This window comes from Chionomys nivalis, chromosome 14 (assembly GCF_950005125.1).
Source record: "Chionomys nivalis chromosome 14, mChiNiv1.1, whole genome shotgun sequence".
NCBI lineage: Eukaryota > Metazoa > Chordata > Mammalia > Rodentia > Cricetidae > Chionomys > Chionomys nivalis.
In genome coordinates, this window is record NC_080099.1 from 569,164 (window position 1) to 594,793 (window position 25,630).

Genomic DNA, 25,630 nt, shown 5'->3' on the forward strand with positions numbered 1-25,630 from the left:
TTCAGTTTGGTTTTCCCTGCCTATCTAAGGTCTCCCCTATCAACAGGCCAAGAAAATTTCTTTATTCACTAATGATATTTACAGCATACAGAGGGTAATCCCACATAAGAAAATGGACAAGAAGAACTCATAAACCTTAAAGGTCTCAGTAATCATAGAAAACTTTTTACAGCTTCAAATTTGTATTTTATGAAATGAATTATTAAATGTTACCAAATAAATATTTATTTGAGGGAATAAAAGATGGCCAAAAATGTATTTCATAAGATTGTATTCATCTGGGGAAAATTAATTTTAATATCTCAAATCCTTTTATATAAACAAGAAATGCATTTGTGATTCTTAGAGAAAAAAATCTATACGCAATCCCTTAATGTAACTAGCTGGCAAGATACGGTATGGAACATGAGACATCGGAGAATATGGCCAGTCAGAAACAGTCGTATGTAATTCAGTAGCCATAGCACTTTGAAATATTAAGGCACATCTTGGAAAGACAGGTCTAAGAATAGAGGGGAAAGAACCAACAGGATAGAAATTCAAATTCCAATAACGGTTAATGAAGAGAACCAAGCAGGCAGTTTAAAGAAGCCTAAGAATTGGTTTACAAAGATACTGTGGCTACTGGGAGGAAGGGATTCATGGAAAGAAAGCCAACAGCAACAACAACAACAAAATTCATGAATGCCTTCATTCTTTTGATTTGATTCACATGATGATTTTTTAAAAAAAGACAACTGCAATAAAACTCTGACAATTTTGTGATGAAACATGAAAACAAAAAGATTTCAATGATATTCTAAATTATCCCTTCCTAAATAAAGCTAAAGTTATAAGTCAAATAAAATTTAAAAATTGTGTGCTTTGTTTCCTGAATGTCCTGACCTGGCATTTGGATGGTTAACACTTTCAGATGACACCCATAAAGAAGTCTGCCCACTTTACAAATGGCAGAAGGAGCCCAGACACCCAGGGAACACAACCACATTCTTTTGAAAATCTAATGTTATAAATAGCATCTAATTTCTTCTTTCATAGTGTATTTGCTATAGTTCACTCAGTAAATCTAACCCACAGAGAAGATTACAAGAGGGTTTGGATCCACCTTACAAAATGCCTGTGACAGTCTACCCATAGGACCCCTGTATTTATCTTGTGTGCAAAATACATTTACCTCCCACCAATGCTCCTCAAATTGTGACCCTATTATGTGTACACTCAAAGCACAGAATTTCGTTATGTAAAACAGGCCCCAATGTAAAAGAGTCCCCTTATGTGAAAGCCTTAGGTATAACTTCTTTTTAACTATAATCTTTTCTTAAAAGTTAGAAACAAAAGAGTTCTCTGCCTCAAATCCAAACAGCAACAGTGGGACCAGCATAGTACATACACTGGACATATTTTTGTTCGTAAGTGGGAAAAAGGGTGACATTTTTCAAGATCATAATAATTCTGAAATCTTAATGGAGAAACTTGAAAGTTCTTTGATAAGTTCTGAATGTTAGAATATTATTATCCCCAATCTTGTCTTCTGTCCTCTATAAATTTCCTCTTCTCTGTGTGTAATCCTCACTGTTTCAGGTAAGGTAGTCAAATTTTGTAGCCGATATTCTTATATTGATTTAGGGGATCTCAATATCTCCTCTCTCTCTCTCTCTCTCTCTCTCTCTCTCTCTCTTTTGTGGGGAAGGGGGCTTGAGACATGGTTTCTCTGTGTAGCTTTGGTGCTTGTCCTGGAACTAGCTCTTATAGACCAGATTGGCCTCAAACTCACAGAGCTACACCTGTCTCTGTTTCTCGAGTCTTGGGATTAAAGACGTACACCACCACAGCCTGGCTCAATGTATCTTCCAATTCTGGATTATCTTTGACACTATTTCTGTATATACATATGCATATATATATATATATATATACATCCTACATGCATATGTATACTAATGATAGTATAATATCTATCTATCTATATAGATATAACACACTTACACACACATATATACACTATTGATAGTGATGTCTATGAAGACATTGAAGAGCGTAAGGGGAAATGAAAACTATTTCTCAGTAGATATGAAGTTGGAAATGTATCTGATGAGCTTGGATTCCCTCATGTCAATGACAAGGCTATGAAATTCCTTCAGTACCTATATTTTAAATTTGAAGACTGTTACCTGAGAACCCCTTTGTAGTTCAGACCCTACAAAAAGACAATGACTGAAGTTAGAAATGCACCAAATATACAGATATTCCAAAGAGAGCAGGGAATCACTGGGAACTTGTTAGAACTCATTTATTGTTTCTGAATAATAAAGTCAAAACTCCACAGTCCTCTAATTTTCAAGAAAGAGTGCTTTTGCTTGATTGTTTTATTTTCAGTAAACAAATAAAAACATATACATACAAGAAACAAATAAAACTAACCAATCAGAATTTTGGAGCTTAATGAAATGATACCATCAAATTGAATAGATCACCTAGAAGATACACTTGGAGGATATCTGTGAGGTTGTTTCGAGAGGCAGGAAGTCACATTGGGAATGTGGCCTGGAGTCTTAAACCAGGCAAAAAAAGAAAGAGGAGGAGGAGAAGGAGGAAGAGGAGGAGGAGGAAGGAGGAGGAGGAGGAGAATAAGAAGAAGAAGAAGAAGAAGAAGAAGAAGAAGAAGAAGAAGAAGAAGAAGAAGAAGAAGAAGAAGAAGAAGAAGAAGAAAGCTAACTATTGCAGTCTTCTCCTCATGTGAAGTGATTGGATACAGTGTTTAACAATTAGCATCATCATCACATGGCTGCCATTCCATATCCCCTGCTTTAGTCAAGTATTTTGTCCCAGCAATGAGAAAAGCATCTATTACAAAAGTTCATATAAATGAAAGTGTTTATGATCATGAGAATTATTGTAGACGCCAACCTTGAAATTGTTGTCTAATCACAAAACACCTCTGAGCATCAATGACCCTCCTATTAAAAGGGAAAAATATTTCACTTGACAATTCTGTTTGTAAAGAGGATCATGTGGGAAAAATGCATTTTGTGTAAGGCATTCTTTGCATCATCTTTGAAAGTGAAATGAAATACATGAAATTAGCAAAAATGAGTTTCCACAAGTTGCCAGTTTTTAAAGGAGATAACCATGGAGGTTAGTGAAAGCAGGTATGTGAATTTTCTGGGGAGATCAGAAATTGATCTCCTTTCATAGTAACAACTGATTGGAATTTGTCTTGCTATTTAAAACATTTACCCTGGTATTTTGTATTTTCTTGCATAATGGAACGGGTAAAAGAAGAATAGAGGGAGAAGAGTCACCAAATAAATGAAGTAGAAGGCATGTGTACTCTTGAGGCATGCTAGGATGGGGCCTCTTGGTAAGGATGGAACCAGTATCTCCCCCATGCCCTCTTAGAGCTGCCCCTCAGCTGGATGAAGGGCAAGAAACCTTGTTCTCCAGGCTTTCATGATCTTCCTCCCCTCAGATTTAGTTTGTATCTTCCATAAGTAATTATGATCCAAATACTGAAAAGACAATTTAGATGAAAACCTAGAAAAAATGCTTGTGAAATAAAGCAGAATTAAACATGTCTTATGAAGATCCATTTTATATAAATTCCTCACAATTGAGGAAACACCAATGTATTTGATCTTTGCACATCTTTTTTCCCCCTTAACTATAACCTCCTTAGCTACTTAAGCTGTAAATATTCTTGACTATAAGTAAAAAAATCCATAAATTTCTGCCAGCCAATATTCAACATTCCTTTCCCTTAAATCACCTAAAAGAAAGTAACTCTAAAATTTTATATCTTTAAATTAGAGAAAAATATAAATTTTAGTATGTTTTCCTAGACTAAGAGGAAAAAGTTTATTCCTTTGATTTTTACAAGTTGAACATTTCATCGCATCAAAGGATAACCGTTCTGCCTTTTATTTTCTGAATAGATGAAATGCCAGTAGCTTCTTGAGCTTTAGTTAACTAAAACGCGTTGTCAAACCAGGCATCATCGCCTTTTGTGCGGAGGACATCTGCGACCTGCTGCCTCCTGGATTCCTTCTGACTTCAACAGCCTGAGGATTAGACACATGCGCAGGGTTGGTCTCTTTGTGTGTTCACCAGGAAGGGCTTGGCTTCGATTCACACTTCCCAACAGGGCAAAGATCTGGAAAGGCCACGTGTACCTAGAACTAAAAATGTATCACAGACACCATCTCTAAAATAAACAATTGTTTCTCTCTCCTTTGCCTTCTGCGAACCCGTGAAGTCCCCCACTGCTCTGTCTCCACAGCCCAGTTTTGGGTGGTGAGATTAGCAGCAGTGGAATGAGGATCCTTGTCCTTAGGAATCCAAGCCTGGGCGAGTGGTGCCAGCACAGGACTCTGGTGGGAACGGTACCCTAGGCGCGGGTGGCAGGCGGAGCTCCGTGCCGGAGAAGTGAGTGATGGAGTGCATCTTGCCAGCATCCTCCAGCCCTGCCACCCGGCGGGCAAGGGGGAGGGAGCCGAGCGGGCGCAACGGCCCGCCCCGCCGTCCCTCCCCCTCCTCCGCGCCGGGGAGCCGCGATGGTGCGCTCCGGCCAGCTGTGCGCCGCCGAGTGAGGCGCCAGCCCGTGGGTGCTGCCGGGGGCGGCGGCGCGGAGGGGGGCACAGCTGGGGGCGGCGTTGGCCGCGGTGCTCCCCTCGTGGTCGGGGGCGGAGGTGAAGACCGCTCTCGAGGTGCTGGTGCTGCTGAACAGATCCGGGCCCGGTACCCTGGTCCGGGTGCTTGGCGGCCCTGCTATCGACTCAGCGTCCGCGCCGGCAGGAGCCTGGGGAAGAATTGGCGGTGGCGCGACTGCAGGCGACAGCCGACTGGATGCGAGACCTGCGTGGACCGGGCGGTGGACAGCGGTTGACGACTCCAAGAAGCGGATCGCCCAGTAGAGGAGCCCGACCGCGCTGGCCATGGCCTCCAACTTTAACGACATAGTCAAGCAGGGCTACGTGAAAATCCGCAGCAGGAAGCTAGGGGTGAGTGGCTAACTCGGCTTTCTCCTTCTCCGCCGCTCCAGTGGCCCGGCGGCAGCTGGGGATGGGGGCGGGGAGAGATGACCCGCGCGGGTACCAGGGCAGGCGGCCTTCCCCTGTTAGTCCGCTTGTTGCTTGACCTGAGGAGCGCTTGGCACCTGTCTAGGGGACTCTGCACACCAAGGTGAGGACTCTGGGCCGCCTAGAGTCCCCATTCTCAAGTGTGTTGGGCTCATGGTGACCACAGAGAGAAGTCCAATAGAACGCAGTGATTGTCAGTTTTAAAGATATATGAGCTGTGGATATTTATTACATTCGGTGCAACCCACAGTGATTTCTCTCAAAAGTGTGCGCCTCCCGGGAGAACTGCTGTGTGCTGACAGCAGGTGTAAAAAGGTACCTTTCTGTATGGGTGTTTATATTCATCATTTCATGGTCTTTTTTCCCCAAACACATTTCAAAATCCTCTTTTGATGCCTCTTAAGCGCAGCGCATTCTTTTTCGCTACAGTAACGACTTTAACGTGCCCTTAATAGTTGCCCACTGGCTAACTACCTCATCCACTGTTTTCCTGGTCTTGTGTATTTTTGCCTGTGTATAGGCAAGTGAGCGTTGGTGCACCGCTGCAGGAAAGTCCATGGAGGCAAAGTTTATGGAATCTTACTTTCTTTTTGAGAGATGTTTGGTCTGACTTGGGGGACAAACAGTGTAGACCTGAGCAGGGAATGAGGAGACAAAACTTCTTTGGTGATTCGGTAGGTATTTTAAAGGGATGTACTGACTGTCCTGAAAGACTCGGATGTAAATGGAAAGATGGGCGTGCACCTGGAGAGGAACTGTCCAGACCTGATGGCTATGAATGGAAGCAGACTAACTTGCAGGGGGCATCTCCAACTCCAAGACACAGCTGTGTGGCCGCCCAGGTTCACCTGGCCACAAGACGAAAGGAAAATTCAACTCAGTATACAAAAGAGTGTGGTTTCACCCATCGAGGCTCTCTCTGCTTTTCTGAGTTCACGAGTTCCTATCCCTTCTAGAATCCTGGCTTAGAGGTGGAAAGTTCCCGGATTTTCTCCACTGGATTGGTGAATATTCCAACTTGGAGAAAAGAAATGAATGAAGGAAGGAATCATATTTATGCACAGAAGGGGGAACTTGTAAATTGAGAAATAGAAACAGTGTGCCTTTGGGTAGTTGCAGAAAATTATAAAGTAGCCAGAAAAAGAAGGTAGATCATCCTGCATTCAGAAGTGGTTTATGGACACTTAGCTGGAGGCAAGGGTTGGAGGCAGTAAGCTGCCTCTTATGCTTCCTCTGTTGGCATTCTCACAGAAGGCAGACAAGACCAAAGGACACAGAGATCCCTTCTCAAACTTAAACAGATTACCAACTTCAGGAAGCTTAAAGAGCAAGAAATGCATAGCTAGCTAGAACAGCAAAGTTTATGTCCCCCCACTCCTATCCCCCAGCCCAGTCCCCCACCTGCACAAAAGAGAGAGGGGCAAGGCTTCAAGGGCTTTACTTGGGTAGAAGATCATGCCTTAATTTTTTCTTCAGAGATAGGACTGACCTGGTAAAAACCTGCAGATGTCCAAAAAGACAGCATCCCTTCACTAAGATCCTATCTGTTACCTGGCAGCTGCCAGTCAAAAAAGGCTAGGCAGGATTCCTGCTAGGTGGGAGTCCTCTTTACTTGAACTTTGACTCCCTTTGCTCTGACAAGGTGCTTGTTCCCTATCTATCCCTTCAGTCTTGCTGAACTCTAGTTTTGTCGGAGTCTTCCAAATGTATGAACTAACGGAAGAATTAAGCCCCCTTCCTCATCCCAGTGAAATATGTTCCTACACTCAGTCAAAGAATATGGAATGAAAACTAGAGGATCCTCTCCCTTCCCCCATTAAGCCATTCAGGATTACATACTGTAAAACTTCAATATGCAGCCTAGTTACATGATAAAACTCAGAGAAAGGCTACCAAGTGCCTCCAGGATAACTAGACATTAAGAACATGTGAATTGTCACTCTAGAACACAATTTCCACCTAGCCATGTGTGCTCATGTATATTTAGAACAAAGGATGTTTTGCTAAACACACTATTAATTAAAACATAAGTATTTTTAAAGGAGAGGCCTCTTTGAAAACATTAATAGTGTGTCTGTATATAAACTATTTTTATCTTTCACTTCTTTTCTGTGTGAGCAATGTTAACTTTAACATCTAATGTTTGAACTTTGTATTTTAAATATTCTTAACCATTTTGGAAAGAATAATATATTAAAGAAACTTCATAATATAAATTTATTTTCAGATTATTGTTACATTTAAAAAGTTGAAATTGCAAAGCTCTATATTGTTTGTTCTGTTTATAAGTAGGTTCCATGAGAGAGTAAAGCCTTAATTAAAGATAACAGTGTGTATGCTTTGGAATTTAACTGTGTAATCAAGCCCCAAATCATAGAAATAGGAAGTGGATACACATTAATATTTATTATCACTATCAATGACATATGTTTCTAATTTATGGACTCCAAATTACACACTCTTCCAGACAAACCATTTGCAGTTTTATAGACATATGATACTTCTTGCATGGTTTATAACCAACACTTTATTTCAACATATAAAGCATTGTAATTGTATTTGTGCTGATATTTGCTATATTATGAAAAGAACTCATACTTTCAGAAATCAAATTTTACAGGATTTTGTGGAAAAGTGGTCACTGTAGGAGGCCAGTTGCACAATGCATATCTGTGACATAAGGACATATTTCTTGATAAAATATTCTATTGCATCCCTTATTCTCTCTAAATAAGTACTTAGCATCATTTAGAAGGGAAAAAATGAAACATTTCTTGGTCTCTGGGTATACTGCTTTCAGGTTGTAATGGCTAGATGACTTTCACAATGTTCTTTAATTGACAGTCTGCTCATTTGTGCAATCATTTATAAAGAAAAATTGAGTCAGCTTTGAGGTGTGTCTTGATTCCTCAACAATCATTTCTCCATTTAGAAAGATTATATTATTATTATCTTTATTATTATTTTATTATATTATTATCTTTATTATTAATTTTGTTGTTTTGTGAAGGTGCTGTGTATCTTAGATAGGCCTCAAGCTAGCATCTTAACTGAGTATGACCCTTGAAGTTCTGATTCTTCTGCCTCCATCTCCAAAATGCTATTATTACAAGCATGTTCTCTTTTGCAATGCTCAGGATTCAGGGTTTGGTACAGGTCAGGCAAGAATTTTAACAAATGAATTACATTCCCAACATATATATACTATTTTGAGAAATAAATAAAATCATTTCCTCAATATTCACTATGTTTTTTAATGTTTATTAAAACACTGAATTTTATAGGTAAAATTTATACATGTGAATTTTTAAATGTATATCATAAATGTTATAGTAATTTATTTAAATACTGTACAACAGTTTCATTGCTTTTACAAACTTGTGTGTGTGTCTGTGTTGTATTTGACATTTGAATATCTACCAACTTTTCTATTTGAAAAATTATTGTCATAATTCACAAGCTACTGTGTTTGTTAAGGAAAGAATACTAAAATATAATAATAAAAATAAAAACATGCTAATGAGTTTTATCTCTAAGCCTTGATTGCCCATTTTCTTCTGAACTCTGACAGATTAAATTCATAGAGATTATATTTAGTATAAATAGTATAATCTTCAGCCTCTTCGAAGAGCTGTAGAAAATGGCCTTTAATCTAAACTAAAATTCCTTGCCAACGAGACACAATCACTCCTGGCAACACCACTCTACTCCCGAGAGAACATTGAGCACCAAAGACACTCCACTGGGAGTTTGTCTTCTTGGCAGAACTGGCCTTTGGGTTAAGAAAAGCCCATACCTCAACTACTGACAAAGATACAGAATATCCATAAGTGGATGAAACAGGATTGTCTTATCTTGCCAAGACAGAGTAGGATAGTTCTAAGAAAATTCCTTGCCTTTAATAATGTATGTCAGTTATGTTAGGCCTTAGCCAAAGTTGGTTGACTCAACATTGTAAACGAGACTTTGGGTGATTGCCCAGGTAGTCAGTTGTCTCTGTCATTTGTTGCACATTTTGGATATCTCTTGTATCCAAATACAATATTACTTAAATATTGTTAAGTAATATTAATTCCCTTCTCAGATCTTTGACGGAGTTGAAGATTAGATAATTGTAGTTACTCTTTACATTATTTAGACTCTTTGAAATAGAATGTTTAGTATATTTATTATTTGTTCCTGTTGTATATAGTTGTATTTGGTTTGGCTCTGTCTTATTTAGACAAAAAGGGGAGATGTAGGGGAGACCCAGCCAATCACCTTGCTTGTAGGGCGAGGTCCCCCGAGGAAATTTTTTACTTATAAAGATTACGGGCGTGCTCCCCACCTTCCCTTCTGCTTTCCTGTTCTCCGCTGGAACTTTGGTTTCTGTGAGTTTTTCCCCAATTAAAGCTGAATATTTTACTATAACTTCTGTCTGACGTTCATTTACGCCATTACATATTCTCAAGCACACACACACACACACACACACCAGAAATAAAGTGTTTTATTTAGAATTCGATTTCTATGCATTATTTAAAGCCTAGTAAGTGATTCACATTCGTGTGAATGTACCAAAAGAGTGTCTTGAAGTATTGTGGTATGTGTGTGTGTGTGTATAACTATGCACAATAAACAAATAAACAAATGTTCATGAAGTCCATATACTTAATCAGATGGCATATAATGATTTGTGTGATTCTGTGGATATTACAAAGTTATGTTTTATTAAGTCATCACTACTCATAATGAACTCTTTTTGTACTTCTCAGCACATTGGACCAATCATATTTGCTTTCCACATTTGGTTGTTGGGGAAGACACAATATGGAAAAACATACTTAAGATCTTAGATGCATGCTGGTTTATGAAACTGATTGTAGACACAGTAATTTCATTTTTCAGTCTACTTTTTTATGGCAAATTGAATTCATCTATCTCCTACCATCTCTCTCTTCTCAATTAAAACCTTGAGACATATATATTTCTGACCTAATGACTCTTACTTCCCATTCTTCAAACATGAGGCTCTCTCTATTATAACGTTTTCATCTGATGGTAAGAAATGGAAGAGTGTTGTTGCTTGTGAAAGGCAAGTGGTGAAGCCTAGCCCTTCTATAGAAACCAATCATCAAAACAAGCAGCAGAGCATGTGAATCAGAGTTTTGTTCATTAATGGAAGTAATATTTAGTAAATCTCTCTTTTAAATCACTAAAACTCCTTCTTAAAGTGAAGTTCTATTCTTCATAACATACTTTAGCAGTGTGGTAAGAATTAGATGGAGTAGATAAATTTAAGACACGGTCTCAAACGATCAAGATAATAATCTTGACCATCAGAAACTTAAAATGAACATCCAAGATCATCATTATCAATATGAATATTCAGTATGTTTAAGATATGGAAGTTATACTCTAATGCTTAAATGTGTTTTCATACTATTAAGTGTCTTGAACATAGATCAATGTTCAATATCAAGGATCCTTGATTTACAGGTTTATTTGTTGACAGTTTTTTGTCCTGCCTGGTTTCCGCAATCATTACGTCTCAAAGAAATCACACAGAGGTCTACATTAACTACAAATGGATTGGCCTATTAGCTCAGGATTCTTATTCACTTTTATAATGTGTATTAGCCCATTATTCTTGTCTCTGTTAGCCACATGGCTCAGTACCTTTTTCAGCCAGGCAGTCACATCTTGCTTGCTCTGTGGCTGGGCCAGGACTGCCTAGGAATGGGCTTCCTTCTTCCCAGAATTATCCTATTCTCATTGACCTGCCTCTACTTCCTGTCTGGTTGTTCCTCCTATACTTCTTGCCTGGCTACTGGCCAATCAGCATTTATTTAAAGTATAATTGACAGAATACAGATCATTGTCCCATACCACTTATAACTAATTTTTTCTCATTAAATATGAATTTAGAATGAATGAAAATATCCAGTAATTTATAATGTTTGTTCTAGGTCCATGTTTATACACACATATCAAACAACATTATATATTATATAATACATAATAGTATGTAGACTATGTCAGTTATTTCTGTATTTGTAAATATGTCTGCAGATAACAATTTATAGATTTCAAAATAAAGAAAAGTCATATGTATATTCTATTTAATTCTTATACATTATTTGTTCTGTATATTATTACATAAGATGTATGTAAGCTTAGAAAACTATATGTGCATTAATAAAATTTATTTAATTTTAGGCTTTTAATCTTAAATGTGCATATGAGTATATCCTATGATCTTTTAATTTAAAAAATTTGGAACCACACACCTCCACAGCCCCCCCCCATAGCTAGAAAAACTAAACCTAGATATGTTGCTGAATTAATTTTTATCTGAAATGATCAAGCATACAGAATACATGGAAGTCTAGAATTCAGGAAGGGAGTGTATGAGAATTCATAGCTACATTTATATCCTGATAAAGTTGCACATTATGGATGGTGTGGTGAAACTGAAAATACTATTTCTTTCCTTTTATATCAATTACCCTAAATTGGTGGTTCTCATCTGTGTGTTGTGAGCCCTTTCAAGGTTGAATGACCTTTTCCCAGGAGTAGTCTAAGACCATTGGAAAACACACCATGTCAAATTTACTGTTATTAAGTAACAACAAAATAATTTTATGTTGAGGGGCTCCACAACGTGATGAACTATATTAAATGGTCACAGCATTAGGAAGGTGGAGAATCACTGCTCTAAATACTTAAAGAAATGCCTAAAATGATAAAATTAATAGTTGCATGATATTCTGGTCAACTGTCTTTGTAACATATACATTCTCAATTTTCTTGTTTTCAGAAACATACAACTATGACTGATAAATTGGAGGATAGTATAAAGTATTTGTCTAATGCCACTAATGAAGTAGTTTGTTACTGATATTTTTGTTGGCCCATAATAAGACATGAGGAAATACCTGTGTAGAATTAGGAAGTAGTCAAACCTTTGTATTACTTTGTTTACACCAACCACATAATAGAAGCTAGAAGATAAGGCAGCAGCAAAATAAAAAAATACAAAAATTACCTTTCCCTTTTAATTTTCAGATGATACATAAACATCCCACGTTAGGGAATTTTAGCTTAAAAGGAAAAGTAGCTTCTATCATAAAAAGCAATTTCTATCAAGTAAGATTAACTTGTTAGGAGGGAGGATAAAATATAATTCCTGTAGCCTCAGATTTATGAATTCTGTCTCACTTGTCTGAGTATTGCTTTTTTTTTTTCCTCTTTGTTCCTTTAGACTCTCAAAACTTTTTCAAGGGACCACGAATCCTAGATTGAGGACATTTCTAGTTTTTCTTTTTTTGTTTGTTTTTGTTTTGTTTTTGTTCTATGGTTTTTGATTTTTCAAGACAGGGTTTCTCTGTGTAAGAGCTCTGACTGTTCTGGAACTCTTTGTAGATCAGGTTAGCCTTGAACTCACAGAGATCCCCCTACCTCTGCCTCCAAGTGTTGGGATTAAAGACATGTGCCACCACTGTCCTGACATTTTAATTAACTTTCAACATAAACCCCTGTTAACTTGATTTTGATACTTTTAATCATTGTTTTTACATTGTATCACAATTTGTTGTAAGAATATTATATCTGTCTATCAAATTGAGTGATAGATGGTGTTTTGTTTTAAATAGAAGATATATATTGAAGTGTTTTTTATGATATTTGGACTTATTAGTAGTGACTGTAATATTTGAGCATGTGTAAGATATTTTGTATTCTATTTTACTGAATCTATTATAAAATACTCTCTTAAAAACTTACTAATACAATTACTGAGAACACTAATACATCAAAGTTCATGTTAATCTGAAAAATAATAAAAAAGAACTCAGTCATGTTTTTCATGTATACTGCACCTTTCAGATTATAAAAAGTTCTCACATATGCAGTTCTCCAACAGTAGTTTTGACAGTTTTTTTTATTCCTATTTCACTTATGTACTAAAATCTAAAAGGAACAAAATGTGTCAACAAGAGTTATAGAAGCTCATGCTGTGTTTGTGGGTTTGCTGCATTGAACATGGTTTTAACTTCAAGTTTAGCATTGCATCTACTACACTATAGTTATCATCTTACTGCAAATGTCAAAAGCAACACATTCATACGCACTCTCATAGATAAATACATTTTTTTCTTAAGGTTTTGTGTACATGTGTGTGGTGCACTTGTGTGGCAGGCTCTCTCCTTGGACCACCATCTTGCCATTGGAGTGGCTTGTTAATGTGATCCAGGTATCAGCCTGTCTGCCACTCCCCACTATGAAGTTGCAGATGCCCACCACCACCACTCAGGTTTTTCCATGGTTTTTGAGCATCAGTGTTCAGGTTCTCATCCTGTAAAGCTAGCACTATACCAACTGAGCCATCTCCACGGCTCTGAAAGCAAACATTCTTCTCTTAATTGCTCAACTGGTATAAAGCTAACAATGTCACTTTCATCACTCAAATTTATTTAGATTGCAATGAAAGAGAAATTTAGAGAAAGACCTTATACCACACTAACAAGCTTTCTAGAGAATTCTTGTAGGCCACTCATCATATGTCCATGTGCATTGATTGTGGCTTCACATTTGACTAATTTATTCTTTCTTATAAGTCATGCAGGACCCTCTATCAGCTGCTAGTGTTTAAGTAGAGGTTAAAACATTTAAAATATACTTTTTTACCTTATGTGGTAGCTTGAATGAAAAATGGTCTCTATTGGCTCATATGTTTGCATGCTTGGTCCCCAATTGATGGAAGTTTGGGAAGGATTAGGATGTATAAATTTGTTGGAGGAGGTTTGTCACTGGAGAAGGTTTTGAGACTTCTGAAACCTCATATAATTCCCAATGTGCTCTCTCTGCCTCCTGCATATGAGATGTGAGATTTCAGCATCTGCTCCTACTGCCTGGCCCCATGCCTTCACTCCACCATCATGAGTTCTAACATTCGAAAAACATTAGCAAAAGTAAGCATTTTGTTTTATAAATTGCCTTAATAATGGTGGTTTATTAAAGCAATAGAAAAGTAACTAATACAGAGGTTGGTACCAGGAAGTGGGTTATTGCTTTGAAGATGCGAACCATGCTGTTTGTAGAGAAATGTGAACACTTTGGAACTTTAGAGTAGGAAAGTAGTTAAACACTATAAGCAGAGCTTAATAGACCATCATAGTAGGAGCTTTTTTCAAGAAGTTTCATAAGTCAAGAATATTGGTCACTGGGCTATAGATTGTTCATGTGTTGATTTTGGGAAAAATAATGTGATTGCTTTATGCCCCGGCCATAAGAATTCGCCTAAGGCTAATATAAAAGGTAACTGACTGATTTGTTTAGCAGAGCAATCTATATTAGCTCTGTTGTGTGGTTGTTAGTCATCACTCTTATGCAAGTCTCCAATGCAAATGAGCAACTAGGGCGCAAAGAAACACAAAATGTAAAGTTTGAAAAGAAGAAAAATATCAGGCAGAGCATGTAATGTTGGAGACAAGACTTGTTCTGAAAGAGAAAAGAAGATTGAAGCGTGGCCTGATCAGAAATATAATAAAGGCAAGGGTTATTTCAGGGTGTCATCCAACTCAGATAAGTATCTAATTTGTAAAAAGAAAAGGCCTGAGGAACTGAATGCTCTTAAAAGGCAACAGTAAGAGTGGTTACAAATGTGGTTAAAGGATGGCAGAGTTCACCTGAAGCTGATTTTCAAATTTCTAGTGTCATCCATGGGTTCTGGCTTTAGAATTATGATAGATGTGTTAGCAAAGGGGTTGTGGAATCTTCCTCAACAGTTAAGGAGAGCTGCTGAGGTCACACAATATGTAGTAAGTTAGTGCCTGAATGAATGCCCAAGAGGCATGGGATATTTACCAAAAAGAACTGAATGCGGGGAATGGAACAAGCCAAAGAAAGGTATTTGTGTTGCAGGCAGTGAAACTGGAGTGATGGAGCCAGCCAAGTCCTTTGATGTCAGAGATGGAAATATCAGATTTGAAGATTTTCCTGCTGGACTTTGACCTGGTTTTGGTGAATTACATTCTCAGTATTCCCCCATTCCTCCCTTTTGCGATGATAATATACATTGTATGTCACTAAATGTTGGAAATGTGTAATTTGCTTTCTAATTTTATAAGGAATTACAATTAAGATATTGCCTTGAGTATCAGAGAGACTTTGAACTTTAAACTTTAAAACAGTGTTGAGACTGTGAAAGGTTATGGAGATATTAAAGTAGGGATAAATGCATTTTGCATTGAGATATGTTCACAGCCTATACTGGTCAGGGATTAGAATGTAGTGATATGTAAAAGAATAGCACCCTATTTCATATGAATGAACAGGTCACTGTTGGTTGAAATTCTTGGGAAGGATTAGGAGATGTGACTTTGTTGGAGCATGTATGTCACAGGAAGGGGGTAGTGGTGGCTTTGAGACTGCAAAAGCTTCTCTTCATTTTCAGTGTTCTCTTTTTGCCTTATGCTTGTGGAATATGGGTTCTCGGGTGCTGCTCTGGCCACCTGCTGCTATGATCACTTTTGGACTCTAACACTGAAACAAGAAATCCAATTAAATGCTTTATTTGATAAGTTGTATTAGTCATGGTATTTTATCACAGCAGTAGAAAACTAACACACCTAATTTTTGTTTATGTGTAGGATCTTTTGTTTAAGTTATTAAATAAAAGGCAACTTTCTTTAGTGGAGTTTAAAATCAGGGATTGTGATGCCTCCAGAAGTTTCTTTATTTTACAGGTTTGTTTTGGCTATCCTACGTTTTTTATTTTCCCATATAAAGTTCAGTGATTTTTTTCTAGGTCTGTGAAGACATTTTCTGGAATTGTGATAGGCATTGCATTGAATCTGTAGATTGTTTTTGGTAAGATTAGCAATAAATAGAAACACATTTTCCTGAGTGCTTTAAGGACCTAGAACCAATGCTTTTGTAAGATGTCATTTTCCTAATGTTTTATAGACTCTCTCACACTTCAGAATGCTTCTACATTGACCAGGAATATCCTTTAAGCAAAACTTTTCTAGTGCCTGCTCAATGTTTACTGTAACTATGAACCACTAAATATGAGTGCCTATGAAATACATGTAACTCATAAGAACAATTTGGAATTCTGAAGAAGAATAAATCTATTGCCACTCTAGTTGGCAGCCTAAACATAGGAGAGCAGGACCTAAAAATGATGTTGGCTAATGTCTCATGCAATAGCCAACTTTATTCAGAGCATCAGACAATATATACTCTGAGGATTAAGAAAGGTCACAGTGGTGGCATACACCTTTAATTCCAGCACTAGGGAGGCAGAGACAGGCAGATCTCTGTGATTTCAAGACCAGCCTGGTCTAAAAAGTGAGTACCAGGACAGGCTCCAAAGCTATAGAGAAATCCTATTGTCAAAAGACAATAACATCATCAAACTAGTTGAAGGCTATTATAATCACCTGCATTTGTATAATCTTAAACTTTGTTGTCCAGCCTTCCTAATTAAAAATAATGCAAAAATAAGAAGTTCCTTTCTGTTTAAAGTGGCATATTTTGTTGCTTCTAGCAACAAATGTTAAAAATGACTAGGTGGTATTATTGAAGAAAACTCTTAAATTTTAGAAGCAATATATTAGAATAGTTTCTTGAGCCATGAACATTAAGTACTTTTTCTAGAAAGATAAGATCATTAGAAATCATTTTTGCTTGTCCTCAGTACTTGTTTGTATTAAAATCTAAGAATATCAGTATTAAAGTCTTATTCATTCAAGGAGATACATAGAAGCTTTGATATAATCAACTATTTGTATGATAATATTAAGGAAAGTGTTTGAAGCCCTAGGTTGAGTTTCCAGAACTTCAGAAAAGGATAAATTGTCACCCAAACTCATAAAATATTTTGGACAAAGATTCAAGACAATTCAGTGATAGAGAGAAAGATGTCTGTTCAATAGATGCTGTTGCTGTAACTTAACAAACTGTGTGAGGATCAACATCAGCTTTACACTTTGAAACTCAGACCGCAGATTTATGTATAAAATTTAAAATTGTAAAACACTTCATAAAATCATGGAAAACATTAAAAAGTAGGACCAAATAAAATGATCTTATGCTTATGCCAAAAACAAGATCCATCAAAGGGAAATTTGATAAATACCATCAAAACTAAAACTTTTCTACTTTGAAAGATTCTGTTATGATAATGTAGATGCTGATACTGGTAGGCAGAAATACTTACAAACATCCTGCCTTTGACAAAGAACTGCCTATCTCAAAAAAATCTTTCAAACTCTATATAAATCAAATTAGACTAAAATCCTGCTCAGAATTAAGGATTTCATGTCTGGTTCTGTTAACTGGACCCACTCCTCATGGCTGGTAAAGTCATACAACCTAGAGGAAAATCTACTGCTGCTATTTCCCCAAGCCAGTAAAACTGTATCCTTACATCCACAGACAACTGTAGGTCCCACCCCTCATCAAAGAGGTTTCATTTTATAGAATATGGAAAATATTACAGAAAACTACGCTGGTCAAAGTGCAGAGAACAACTGACCTTGGGATGTACCAATAAAATTAACACATTTTCACCACAACCCCTATGCCTAAAGCTCAGGGAATACCTGGTAAGAATGGCTACAGAGATTATAAATTTCAGAGTACCAGGATTTCCTGGTGAGATTATATCTTCTATATCTGAAAGGAAAGATGCAACCATGAAATTAAAAATACTAACTGTACAATGACAACACCAGTTGATGTGCCAGTGTGGTTGGTAGAAATCTCACAAGACTCCTACCCTTAGATAAAGAGCTACAGGTAATTAATGACTACTGAAAGAGGGAGAATCAGTCTTCTCCAGGGACAGTACCCTAACTGATCAAATTCTAAGTGACCAGTCCTCAAAACATATGCATACATATAAGTAATGTTAAATGTACTTTGCAGTTTGCATTTGTATATTTATTCATCTATACATTTATATATGTAAGAATAATATTTAAGTAGAAACATGCCATGATTTTGAGAGGGAACAGGTAATCATGGGAAAAGCTGAAGGGACGAGGAGGGAGACGATGTAAATACAGTACTCATGTGAAAGTGGAAAACAATGATGAAATTTCTAAAGACAGAAATAAATAGGCATTTATACAAATTGATGAACAGATGTTTGATGTTCACCATCATTAACCATTAGGAAGCTGAATTTCCAACAATAATATCTGACTACATAATAGTTGGTAAAGTGACAATAATAAAACAATGATGTCATCAAACACCACCAAAAATGCAAAAATAAATAAATAAAATAAAAAAAAAATAAAAAAACTGGGCCCCACAGACACTGCTAGTGGGAATTTGAAATGGTTAAGACAACCCTCTGGAAAACAATTCTGAGTTTTCTTTTTAAAAACCTCTTAGTTTTAGTTATAATCAACAATAATTGTGTGTATTCAAGCTAAATAAGGTGATGTTTTGATACATGTATACAATGTGAAATGATTACCACCATCTAGCTAATTACCACGTCTATCACCTCCCATATCACCCCATATTTGAGTGTGTAGAAAACATTGAATAATTTCTCCTTGAGAAATTTTTAAGCAGACAGACCAATATATCACATAGATTCAAAGTGTTTTACATTAGTCTGTCCATTTTATGTGTAACATAGAATTTTTGACAAGTGACTTTTACTCTCTTTACTCTTAAAACTCTGGCAACCACTATTTTCCTATTTGTGAATTTTGAATAGACATTTTTAGATACTACCTATAAAGGAGACTGGGCTGCGTTTGTCTATTCCTGATTTATTTTTATATAATCAACCCTCCATTTTTCTCTGTGTTGTTTCTCATTTACTTCTTTTAAAAGATTAAATAGTACTGTTACGCTTTCATTAACATATGTATTTATCCATTTATCTATTAACTGACAGTGAGATTGATACATCATAAATATTGTGAGTGATGCTGCTAGAAACACGGAAGTGCAGATGCCTTCTGGATATGTGACGTTCTTTCCTTTGGATGTTTACCCTGTAGATGGAGTCATGTTGAAGGAGTTCTTTTGTCAATATTATGATCAAAATATTCTTTTGTCATAGTGTCCTTATTTTCTTTGCCCTCAATAATGTACTGATTGATTTTATCTGTAGTCTTACCAGCCCTTTTAATCATCGGTCTTTTGATGTTAACCTAATCTGATAGATGTGACCAATGTGTCATTGGTGTTTTCATTCACGTGTTGCTGATTGTTAACCATTATGAGAATTTCTTCAGATACTTGTCTATTTTTATCTGGGGTCTTTTTTTCTTTCTGTTGTTATTTGAGTTGCTTATGTATTTGGATGTGTGTGTGTGTGTGTGTGGTTTGTGTGCAAGCACATGCCTGTACATGACCAGAAATTAGTGGAATTACCTATGGGGATGTCTATGAGGTATTTTTGATTATCAATTAGTGAAGGAGAGCCCAATCTACTGTAGGAAGTACCATTCTTAAACTGTGGGTCTGGGTTCTATAAAGATAGCCAAAAAAAAAGCAAGGAAGAAAGCTAGTAAGCAGTGTACTTCCATGATCTCTGCTTTGGTTCTTGCCTCCAGGCTCTTGTGTTGATTTAATTTAGTTATGGTCTCTAAGCTGTAAGGCAAATGAAACTTCTGTTCCCCCCAGTTGCTTTGAGCTATGGTATTTGTTTATCACAGAAGTAGAAAGCAAACCAGAACACCTTGCCATATAGACAGAATTGGGTCATAGACATAAACATGGGTCTTTCTTAATTATTGAGGGCTCTATCTTCTACCTTATTTTCCAAGAAGTGTAGCCTGAGATAAACATATGATTTCAATCTATAACCACTTAAGAAGCATAGTAAAAAACGTTTTAACATTTCATTTGTTAAACAAGTTAATCAAATATAAACTCATCAGATTGTCTCATTGTCTCACCTAACACAATACCTTTCCTTTCTTTCTGGTTCGTGGAATATGTATTTGTATCCAGAGGGTAACACATAGGATAGTGAGCTCTGTGCTCAGTGAATGTACAAATAGTTACAGCTAGAGAGACTAAGATGCGAATGTGAACTTGGCCTTGTCCAAATAATTTCAATCTTTCTTAAATTCCCCTAGGATCGTACTCCTCTGTATTTTCCTTTGGTCTCAATAATTATTCCAGGGTTTTTAAAATGTTATATAAGTCTGATTTCAGTCAGATTGCTGGAATAGTAGAAATATAAACAAGTGTATATTGACTGCATTTATATGACTGATGGAGGAAGGTCATTGGTTAATTAATAAAGAAACTGTCTTGGCCCATCTGATAGGGCAGAATTTAGATAGGCGGAGTAAACAACAGAATGCTGGGAGGAAGAGGAAGTAAGCTCAGATGCAGGGCAGCTCCTCTTAGAGGCAGATGCAGCCAGCCGCCAGGTCCGACATGCTGAATCTTTCCCGGTAAGCGCACATAGTGGTGCTACGCAGATTATTAGAAATGGGCTAAATTAATACGTGAGAATTAGCTTAGAAGAGGCTAGAAATAATGGGCCAAGCAGTGTTTAAAAGAATACAGTTTGTGTGTTATTATCTTGGGGCATAAGCTAGCCAGGTGACCAGGAGCTGGGTGGCAGGAACGCAGCCCACAGCTCCCCACTACATATGACTACCAATACTTTTGACAATTGACCTTATTTTTATTGTATGTAGATATGTTTGTTTCTTATGTGTTTGGAGGAAAATTTTGCTTGAATTTATGTCTAACAAAAATGATCTTTTACTTAATACCTGAAAATTTATATATATTTAATTTATATAGGGTCAGTGAATTATGATAGTTGTTCTCAGTGAAGTCTCAGAGAATATAGTGTGCTATAAAGAGCAGTTGGCTAGAAAATGCTATGCCATAGCTAAAAAGAGCTAGTTAATGCTTAATTTTTCATAAAATACATTTTACAATTTTAATCATATCCATTTTCTAAATTCTATGAAAGCACTAAAATTAGCTTTATTAAGAACAAATAGAAGACAAGCAGATAAAAATGTTTATTGGCCTTTCATAAGGAAAGAACAGAGGGAACAGATTTTTATAGAATAACCTACCTAAATTTAAAACTCTATTAATCTCTGGGACATTAGCTTTAGATGTTTTCCTTATATTGAACTATCTTTGCTTCTGCTGCTCTTTTGATTGTTCTATATAATTATTTACTTTCACATTTGCTATAAAATTTCAAATAGTATGCAAATTAAAATATTTTCAGCTGGAGAGATGGCTCAGGGCTTAAGAATGCTTACTTATTTCCCTTGCAAAAGACTCTGTTTAGTTCCCAGTACCTGATATACAGTGGTTTGTTGCCTGTAACTCTGATTCCATATCATCCAACATTGTCTTCCAGCCTCTACAAGAAGTTACACATATATGATACACATAAACTCAGGCAAGCTCACATACATACATATAAAACAACTTAAAAATAAATCTTGAAAGTTAACTATCTTTAAGAGTCATGGCATTGATTTGATGTCCTGTTCACTTTACAGTTCAACATGTGGTTTTACATGCAGCCTCACCATCACCATAGCAATGCTGCTGCAAGGACAGGTTACTTAACACTTTATTATTATGATAGGAAGACAGTGAATCTCAGACAGGTGAAAACACACATTGACTCAGAAACCTCAGTCTTCTACACTGAATTCTTATCAGAATGCCTATGGTGACTGCTGCACCATAATTGCATAGTGATACAGTCGACTCTGACGACCAAAAGATACCAAATAGCTCTGAGAATGCCACCTTAGACTACAATCTGGCTTTGTTAATAAATACTATAGCATTGGCTTCCCTGTGATGTACTTTATATATTCTAATACATAAAGCCAGGTGCCTCAATTCCTAATGTGGAAGGTAACATCACAAGTGAGTCCCCAGAAATCTATCACTATCAGTGTTCTCTCTTTGATTTCCCAGCTCTAACGGTAAATTGATGATGTTTACATTGCTAAATGTAGTCCAGATAAAAATATTTCTATTATTTTTTATTTTTGATACGTTAAAATACTCTATTGAAGTAGTCCCCTAAAAAACTATAATTCTAAAAACAGGTGTTCTTCCTTATCACTTAATGAGGATTTTCTGAGCATGTGATTTTGTAATTAACATGATTTTTTTCAGTCTCCCTCTTATATTGATGACTATAGTAATTTGTCTCTAAAGAAACTGTCCACATATTTTTGCTTATGAAAAACCCTATAGATTGTTGAAATGATGTGAGTCTCAACTCAAGCATTTGAGTCTCTTCAGAGATCAGATTATAGTGCAGAGGAAAAGCTCAGGAAAGAGAAGCATTTTGTTGAGTGTATTGACATATTATGTCTGCATCCCATTTGTAAATAATTGTCAAATTCCAAATGGCAGCATCCCATAGACCTAGAACACTCAGTTTCCTTTAACCTGTTGCTATTTCAGTTTGAAAATAACAACTACTGATTTGGCTTTCCACAATTATCGCTGATTCGGAATGTTTCTTATTGAATTGTACCCCTTCAGGGCATTAATTCTCTTTGCCTTGAGCAAACAATTTTTGATGCACTTATGTTTAGCACAACACAGGCAGGTAGGTTATAATTATGTAACTAGCTGTTGCTTATATACTACTGTGACAATGAATTGGCACCTGCAAAAATGGGAGCCTGTGTGGAGGGTGCCAGTGTCATAAATTGGTTGCACCTTTGCACCTTTGCTTGAGAGTTCCAGGCATCCTTTGTCTGATTAACACTCTGTTCAGTTCCTCACAGGATATTTTAGTATCCCCTCCATTGGTGGTACACCCTCCCCAGAAGTCCAGTATCACCTAGGAATCCTTCTAGCCCACTAAGGGCGTTTCCTCTGCTGTTGGTACTTGCTGATCAAATAGCACTAAGTGGTCAGGTGTCCTCCTCCCAAACTGCTACAAAAATTTCCTCATTGGTCTGCTTCTGAAACTGTTTTCTGTTTTCCTTAGGATCCTTTAATTTCAACCCCTATATTTTTATTCTCAACCCATAAAACTATCTCCATTGATTAGGCACTTTAAGTTTTGTTCATGCCTTTCTTCTTCTTTTTTCTATTTTCTATTTTTATTACATTCTTTTTTCCCTTTCATTAAAATTTTCTCATACAATATATCCTGATTATAATTTACCCTCTCTCTACTCCTCGCAGTTCCTCTCCACCTCCCCTCCTATTCATTTTCACTCTCTTTCTGCCTCTCATTAGAAGAGAAGAGGCTTCTAAGATAGGACAACAAAATATGACATAATAAAATGTACTAAGTTAATACAAACACTGTCACATCAAAGTTGAATGAGGCTCATTAACAAAAGGAAATAAGGCCTAAGAGAAGACACAAGAATCATAGACCCACGCAGTCACACTTTCAGGAGTCCCATAAAAACATTATACTGAGTGTTATAATTTATACACAGAGGACGTAGTGCAGACTGATGCCCACCCATGCTTGCTGTTTCATTCTCTGCTGTTTCAAATGTTTTTTTTTTCTCTGTTGATTAAGAGGTCTGTGTTCTGATGTCCTCCAAATGAACCTACAAGGTATTTATAGAACATTTTCCCCAAACACAAAAGAATGTATCTTCTTCTCTGCACCTCATGCAACTTTCTTCAAAGTTGACCACATACTCAGCCATAAAGCAAGTCTCAACAGATCCATGAAAATTGAAATAACTACCCACATCCAATCAGACCACCACAAATTAAAACCGGTTATCAACAAGAACAGAAACAATAGAAGGCTTACAAATTTATGGAAACTGAAAAACTCTCTACTGAATGAAAACGTGTTCATACTTTCAATCTTCAGTTTTGCTTGTCCCAATTTCTGTGAAGCATTTCCTGTCCAGCACTGCTTATGGCAGGAGTCTAAACACGGTGCATTACCCAGCATGGCTAGTCCCACCTCTCCATCTAAAACTCCTTAGTGCTAAGCCTAGGATGGAGAACTGGACTTTCCTTTATCTCACAACATTCAGTCATCATTGTCTCCTAGGGGCAGCACATTGAGTCTCAAACCCTCAATTCTTTCACAGAGAAACATTCGCCATCTCTAATTTAAAGTTCAGGAGTTGCCATGACTTTAATTATTTTTTTTCTTTTTAACTGTCTCTAGATTACCCTTATGTCTCTGGCAAGGTTGATTTTCTAAATTTCAGTTAAAAACCTGTAATTCTCCCTCCCCTTTTACCATTTCCCACAGTTTCTCATTACCTAAAGTAGTAATTAAAATTAAAATGGCAATGCAAAGCTGTCCACAATGCCCACCATTGTTACATTTAGCTTTTTATTTTAATGTTTTAAATATACAAGAAATTATAGGGAATCATAAACCTCTGTTTATAAGCTACCCACATTTACAAACATTGCCTAGGACTGTCTTTCTATTCTATTTTTTTGAAGTAAGAAAATGTTAAAAGTTTAAAACTCATTTAAACCTCTTTATAAAATGATGCACAGGAGTTTTATGGAGAATTCACTGATGTAAATTGTAATATGAAGATACATGTCTAGGTATTTTATTTCAAAAATCATGTTAGCTGGTGTTCTATGAATAAGCCACACTTCATTAATGGGCATTATAAGATTTCAGCTTGCAAAATCACACTCACTGAACTGTGATTGTAACTCAGTTAAAGAGTAATGGCCTGGCCTTGTGAGGCCATAGATTCACTACTCAGGTGTGTGTGTGTGTGCACACGTATGCACATGCATGCATGCCTTTTAAAGGCATTCATATTCATGTGTAGCATGAATGATAAAAACCCAGAGACAGCTAATAGTGTTCAAGTTGAAGATCAGAATTGCAAAGCAACCAAGCCAGTAGAGAGATCTTACCTCTACCAAGGCTCAGACAATGGAAAGGTCTGGCAATTCTATCCACCAACCTCCACTGAGTTCCTGTCTCTTCCCCTTCATATTCCTCTCTCCACCTAGACATATTTTTCCTGTTTCTACCTCCCTAGTTATGGGATTAAAAATGTGTGATCCCAAGTGCTGGGATCACTTTTGTGTGAGCACTGTTTCTATTTTAGACAAATTCAATCTTGTATATCCCAGGGTTGTTGACAGAGGTTTCTGTTCTTCCTAGTCCCACACCCATACATTAATTATAAACTGGTTGGCCTATTACCTCAGGCTTCTTATTAACTCTGACATCCTACATTAACCCACAATTCTTGTCTGTGTTAGCCACATGGCTTAGTACCTTTATCAGTGAGGCATTCTCATCTTGCTTCCTCTGTGTCTGGGTGATGACTGCAGACTGAGCCTTTCCTCCTCCCAGAATTTTCTTATTCTGGTCTCCCTGCCTATACTTCTGGCCCGGCTACTGGCCAATCAGCATTTTATTAAACCAATACAACTAACAACTCTTTATAGCATACAAGACCATTGTCCCACAACACAGGGTGGCTTTAAACTCTTAGAGATCTATCTGCCTCTGTCTCCAAAGTACTAGGATTAAAGGTGTCTACCTCCACTGCCTGGCCTGTATGTCTGACTAGTATGGCTGTTTTGTCCTCTGATCTTCAGGCAAGTTT

At 36.9% G+C, this 25,630-nt stretch overlaps 1 protein-coding gene across 1 annotated transcript in view; it reads left to right on the forward strand.

Moving 5' to 3' along the window:
- The first annotated feature begins 4,482 nt into the window (after positions 1-4,482).
- Positions 4,483-25,630, forward strand: part of Dok6 (docking protein 6) — a 309,821-nt gene continuing 288,673 nt past the window's right edge. The window contains exon 1 of the mRNA XM_057788968.1: positions 4,483-4,997. Coding sequence (XP_057644951.1) covers positions 4,932-4,997 — 66 coding nt within the window. The 5' untranslated portion in view covers positions 4,483-4,931. The remainder of the gene's footprint in view (positions 4,998-25,630) is intronic.